The sequence below is a fragment of the Musca domestica genome, unplaced genomic scaffold, assembly GCF_030504385.1.
Source record: "Musca domestica strain aabys unplaced genomic scaffold, Musca_domestica.polishedcontigs.V.1.1 35, whole genome shotgun sequence".
Lineage (NCBI taxonomy): Eukaryota > Metazoa > Arthropoda > Insecta > Diptera > Muscidae > Musca > Musca domestica.
In genome coordinates this window covers 9,353,355-9,359,968 of record NW_026712315.1, presented here as the reverse complement: position 1 = coordinate 9,359,968, position 6,614 = coordinate 9,353,355, and the positions used below count along the sequence as shown (strand labels likewise).

The 6,614-nt window shown below is 37.2% G+C and overlaps 2 protein-coding genes across 8 annotated transcripts in view; one reads left to right on the top strand and one right to left on the bottom strand.

The window, feature by feature from the left end:
• Nucleotides 1-247: 247 nt before the first annotated feature.
• Nucleotides 248-1,037, bottom strand: LOC101896088 (adult-specific cuticular protein ACP-22-like). The gene is made up of 2 exons (XM_005187353.3): nt 454-1,037; nt 248-396 (listed from the first exon to the last, which is right to left on the bottom strand). The coding sequence occupies exons 1-2, from the start codon at nt 866-868 to the stop codon at nt 287-289; spliced, it is 525 nt and encodes a 174-aa protein (XP_005187410.1). The 5' UTR covers nt 869-1,037; the 3' UTR covers nt 248-286.
• A 2,755-nt stretch (nt 1,038-3,792) lies between these two features.
• The window catches only part of LOC131803929 (antichymotrypsin-2-like), a 45,032-nt gene continuing 42,210 nt past the window's right edge, over nt 3,793-6,614 (top strand). For 2 of the 7 annotated variants that reach the window (XM_059125875.1, XM_059125878.1), the window contains exon 1: nt 3,794-3,983. In XM_059125875.1, the coding sequence (XP_058981858.1) occupies nt 3,914-3,983 (70 nt within the window). In that variant the 5' untranslated portion in view covers nt 3,794-3,913. Of the gene's footprint in view, nt 3,984-6,614 lie in introns of all 7 variants that reach the window. The other 5 variants (XM_059125877.1, XM_059125876.1, XM_059125874.1 and 2 more) reach the window with 4 other exon arrangements.

Below are 6,614 nucleotides of genomic sequence, written 5' to 3'. Positions count from 1 at the left end.
ATCTTTATATGGGGGCTGTATGAAAATATGGACCGACATGGCTCATCTACGAACTTAATCTGCCTACTGGCAAAATGCACATGTCTGCATAATTTTAGTTCGTAAGATAGCATGATTACAACATAAAAATCGTCTTCATATCGTCTCTCTTTAAGTGGTTCTGTAAAATAAACTGCATGGGATATCATAACGGGGATTTAGATTTTTTTTTTAAAAAGAATTATTGTTTTATTTACTCATAATTTAGTTGAACCACACATTGCTCATATCTAGCAAACTTTCGTGGTCAATGACCACGTCCAATTATGTGGACTGTTGCCTCAAAGCCTTTCTTGTTGTCCGAAGTGTATTCTACCACACGTTTGGTGCCATCGGCATCTTTAAAGGCATAGACTCCTAAAAAAATATAGTCATTATAATCTATCCATAAATGAATATGAACATTTAACTTACCCTTAACGCGGTCACCATCTCGAATTTCCCAATGATCTTTCATGTCACCAGTCGTTGAATCTTTCACACCATATTTATAAGCATACTTTGCATCATCAACATCATCCTTCTCTTGGCTATGGTGCTCTTGTCCCTTATCATGATCAGTATTGCCATAGAATTTTACATGATCTTCAGTACCCGTATTGATGTCGTTATTGTCATAGCTTCCTTCCTGATACGCCTCGTTAGTTGCTTGCGAACTCCCAGCGTGTGCTACCGTAAAACTAATTTTCTTGAATTGACCCAAATCATTGCCATACACATTCTTTCCGATTAATATCACTGCAAGCGAAAATGCTAAAGCAATACTTTTCTGTGCGTTCGACATATTTGGCAATTCAATTTTGGGTTTTTGGCTACTGCAGCTTTTCATTGTGTTCCGTAGGCATTTATAGCGAATGACTGTAGTTATTGACCCCTTTATTTCTATAAGAAGTGAATGTGAGCCAGTTCAAGGAGATATAATTCAAAAAAGTAATTACGTCCCAAAGTGCACTGTGCCATACAAAAGTAATTATAGGAAACAATTTTGACTCCGAATGGAAACGTGTCGAAAATAGCAGCAAAAAACGTAAAACATAATTTTCTCTAGTTATATATAAATTGTGTACCTAATTAAAAAACAGTAAGGAAAACTCAAAATTCGGGCGGGGGCCGACTATATGATATCCTTCAACACTATGCATATTTACTAGAGCTCCCGTAACAAAATAATTTTTTTGAAGTAGATCATAACACCTAACAACATTGGGCTTGAAATCATCTTAAGGATATACATGGAAGCTATATTCAAATTCTAGCCGATATCGATAAAATTTGGCAAAGGTATTTCCGAGCTCTATAAAATATCTTATACCAAATATCATTGTATATTACGAATGTGAGGGACTTAAACACCAAATCGGATGAAACATATACAGGGTGAGATAAAAAAAAAACTGCAACAAAGTCAAACGCCATAATTTTTACATTTTTTTTTTAATTTTATTGATTGAAAGCAAAACATGTCTGAAATAGCATCAAATTTAAGAAAAAGTTCCGATTTGTTCGAATTGGTCACCTTTGGCACGAATTATGGTCTTTAAACGGCCAATGAAAACGTCACACGCTGCCTGAATGTTGCTCTGCGGTATTTTGGTCCATTCCCGGCGAAGCGCTTGCATGAGGTAATCGACACGTTGGTATTTTTAGCGCCAACCTTGCTTTCCAAAATATTTTAGACACAATAATCCAACGGATTGGTATCCGGATATTTTGGTGGCCATTGTGCGCTGGAAATGAAGCGAGGAACCTCATTTTGTAATCATTCTTGGGTGGCGTGTGCTGAGGGCGATGGTGCTAAGTCCTGTTGGAATGTCCAATGGCTTTAATACACCCTCCAGAATGTTTTCGCGATAATATTCGGCATTTATTCTGATGACACGGTCGATTAATACGAGCGGGGAGTGACCACACGGCCCACACCATGGCCGGCGCTTGAGTTCTGGTGGTCAACCGAAAGTGCATATTTTCAGCTGACCTCTTTTGCAAGTAAACACGATCATTTTGTTTGTTTACAAACTGCTGGACAACGAAAGTTTTCTCATCGGAGAAAACCAAATTCGGCAGTTTACCACTTTCGGCCAAGCGAGGTAACTCTTTAGCTCTTTTGAGCCTTTTTTTCTGTGGCGGTATAAGTTCTTGCACTTTCCTTTCAATGACTTTGCCCCGAACTCATTTTTGAATGTTTGCCGAATGGAATATAGCGATATGCTCAGCTCACGAGCCATTTTTCGACCAATGCCACTCGGGTTTCGATCAAGTCGCTTCTTTATTTTTCGAACCATTTCTGCTGATGTTGTTTTTTTCTTTCGTCCACTTCCTTGACGGCGGGCTACGCTACCAGTATCACGGTAAGGAGCGATGGTACAAGACAAAATAGATTTATTCACATTTAATGGCTGGAGTGCTCTAACGATAGCTACTTGTGGTTTACCAGCTAAATATAAAGAAATCACACTATCACGCTTGAATTCCATCACGAATATCTCTTTTTTCTGGAAAATTCTCATCAAAATGCTTTTGTACTCTTGTAAACAATATAATGAGCTGTCACTGGAATAATTTCAACATCTGTCGGACGTGTCGCTTAGAAATGACAGCAGTTTGAAGTTAGTTGCAACTTTTCATCTGACCCTGTATATGGGATCTAAAGCTATATCTGAACTGATTTTCAACAAATTTAATGTACTTGCTGTTAGACTTAATTCGGTTGGATGTGTCAAAATTCAGGTGATTTGGACTTATATTGGCCATTTGGTGCACAATTAACCCGAAATCGGTTGAAGATATATGGGAGCTATAACTAAATCTGATCCGATTGTCACCAATTTTAACAGGGTTCGTTCTTTGGGCCAAACAAATATCGTTAGCAAAATTTCATCTCAATCGGATAATAAATGCAACCTTGTTCACAAGAATACATTGACGGAGGGACTGGCATGCTTGAATCGACTTAGAAAGTGGTTCTATGAAGATCCTCAAAGTAACTATGGGTCTATCTCGTTTCTTTCTCCATGCACAAAGACAGAATACCCTTACCACTATGTTTTGTAGGGTATAACAATTTTAACCCATTTCGTTTCAAAGTTTAATTGTTTTTAAGTGGCCTACCTGTATGGATAATAATGTCAGTATTGAAAAACACAAACATAGCAAATTAATTTGGCATGTTAAGTCAAGCGAATAAAAAGACATGAAAATCGATTGGTGGCAATGCACTACATTGATTTTATTGTACCACGGTAATACTCAAATCTTAAATTAAATGAAAATTATTTTTCTTCAGCAAAAACCCCTGTTAAGGTTAAATATGTAACCCTGGGAAATTTTATAATTATGATGTTTTATAATTATACCTTTTACATGATCACATTGTCAAAATGTATGTACATAAACCCATTGTATATTCACAACTGAGAGATGGGAACAAGAAAATCTGGTTATTAATATTTGAAATGAGTTTACACGGACCTAATACCATATCTTAAACACGTTGGCTTATAGTAAGTCGGTTTAATACAATCGCGTTTTTTCTACAACGCACATTGTCAACACAGTTTTTAATAACTCTCCCATATGCTCTCACGACGCCAAAATAGATAGAGAGCAAACAAACACACAAAAACAATGAGGGAATCATTGAGTGGAGAAACACAAAATGTGGGGAACAACAAAACAAAGAACAAGAGAGAAACGGCTAATGGAGGCATTATTCTACAAGAGCTTCGTATCCAAAATGAACATAAAACAACGAAAACAAAAAACACCATATCGCCCAGTATGATTCAGTTGTGTTGTGAAACTCTTGGGGTTTGTGTTGTGCCTTAAAATTTTAGTTCAACATTTTTTTATTTGTCTGAAGACGGTAATACGCCGAATGAAATCAGCTGTGGCTTTTAAAAATACCAATAAAATTAAAACCCCCCTCAAAAATATTCTACCAACTGGTGAGTGAGTTCGATAATAAATTAATGGAAAAATATTTAATTATAGAGCCAAATTGTTGAAGAATTTCGTGAAAACCAAACAATGATATCATCCCATTGAGAAAGTGATTCTTATTTCGAATTGTTGTTATTGTCGCTCTTTTGCTTTACCTAGTAACAAAAAGGAGAGTATTAAAGGGAACCTGTTTTTTGGAGAATTGTTTCAATTTCTATTCCAACAATAACAACAGCGAATCATCATTTTAGTGCTGTCAATGTTTGTGTTTATAAATAAAGACCGGCATATTATACTATCCAGAGATGGATGTTGTGATAGCGTATAATTTGTATTAAAAAATAAATTAGAAAAACATATCGGAGCAAAGGTGTTAAGGAAAACTTGGCGCAGAAATTACTAGAACTTCAATATGCATACATAAAACGCTCCAGATAAGGTGACTAAATGTGTCATTCACATAAATGACGTATACATACAGTATGTCACATATTACTTTACACATAAAAAATATCGGCTTAACTCTAGTTTAGTAAAAACTCTTCAATTTTTTCGAAAATTTTTTCAGTGGTAAGTATTTTAACCATGATCCCGGGAAACTATTTTTTTCTTGGGGGACGGACCTGGGACCCCAGATTTTTGACCCGAAAGTCCGGGTTCGAGACCCCTACTAGACCCGGATCCACTTATCCGATATAGACAATATGGGTATCGTTGGAAAGCTTATGAAAATTCCTATCCAACAAGTGGTCACATGATGGGGTAAGATCTTACGGTTCGGAAGTTATAGTCAAATTATCGATTTTTTGGACCCGGATTTTTTATAAAACCCCCAAAAAGTCAAAAAAGGGTCCATTATGGGGGACAACAAAATTGATGCCAAATTATAGCTGACACTTCTACCTTTCCAAAAAGGTTCAATTTGTGCTAATACCTTTACTGAGTCCAGAGATATGGGTCTTTCCATCCGCATAACCCGATTCTAACCAGTTCATTAAAACTATGTTTTCAATAAAAAAGGTATATTTTGCGTAAGAATGAAATTCAGAAATCTTTGGTTCGCGTTAGCCGGTGTAGGACATACCCAGAGGAGAAAATCTCAAGCCCCGGCCGAAGGCCGGCTACTTACAAAAGGTATCCAATTTAGAAAACTTTGGTTCGCGTTAGCCGGTGTGGGACATACCCAGAGGAGAAAATCTCAAGCCCCGGCCGAAGGCCGGCTATTTACAAAAAGTGTCAAATTTAGAAAACTTTGGTTCGCGTTAGCCGGTGTGAGACATACCCAGAGGAGAAAATCTCAAGCTCCGGCCGAAGGCCGGCTATATACAAAAAGTGTCAAATTTAGAAAACTTTGGTTCGCGTTAGCCGGTTTAGGACATACCCAGAGGAGAAAATCTCAAGCCCCGGCCGAAGGCCGGCTACTTACAAAAGGTATCCAATTTAGAAAACTTTGGTTCGCGTTAGCCGGTGTAGGACATACCCAGAGGAGAAAATCTCAAGCCCCGGCCGAAGGCCGGCTATTTACAAAGAGTGCCGAAATTATGAACCTTTTGTTCGCGTTAGCCGGGGTCGGACATACCCATAGGTGAAAATCTCAAGCCCCGGCCGAAGGCCGGCTATTTACAAAAAGTTCCAAATTTAGAAAACTTTTGTTATTCCGACGACTGCTACGCGAAATAAACACTTTTTTTTTATTAAAAACATAATTTTAATGAACTGGTTAGAATCGGGTTATGCGGATGGAAAGACCCATATCTCTGGAACCGAAAAAGGTATTAGCACAAATTGTAGCATTTTGGAAAGGTAAGAGTGTCAGCTATAATTTGGAAGCAATTTTGTTGACCCCCATAATGGGCCCTTTTTTGACTTTTTGGGGGTTTTATAAAAAATCCGGGTCCAAAAAATCGATACTTTGACTATAACTTCCGAACCATGACAACTTACCCCTTTATGTGACCACTTGTTGGATAGGTATTTCCATAAGCTTTCAATCAATACCCATATTGTCTATATCGGGTAAGTGGATCCGGGTCCAGGCGGGGTCTTGATCCCGGACTTTTGGGTCAAAAATGTGGGGTCCCGGGTCCGTCCCCCAAGAAAAAAATAGTTTCCCGGGATCAGGGTAAAAATACCTACCTCTGGAAAAAATTTCCAAAAAATCAAAGAGTTTTTACTAAACTAGAGTTGTTCCAAAATATCATATTTTTCAATTATTTTCTTAAGATTTCCAAACTTAATACAATAAACTGTTAGCTAAATAAAATGCGAAAAAAATTATTTGTTCTTTATAAGTTAGAAAGTAATTACAAAAAATAAAAAAAACAGGTACATGGGGGATATACAATATAGTGGACCTAGACAATATATAGTCAATTCTCTTCCAAAGGATAAAGTACTCAGAAGGAACTCCTGGTGTGGGTTTTAAGATAATTTTATTGATAAATGTAGCTAAAATGGGTGTTATATGTGTTATATATTACCGATATAGCCCATCTTCGAACTTGACCTCGCTGCAGACCAAAGACTAATCTGGAAAATGTTAGCATCCTATCTTAATTCGTTTTGACTCTTGCGTGATTACAACAGACTAACAGGGCTAAATCATCTACAGAATTTTGCGCTGATCAAGAATATGT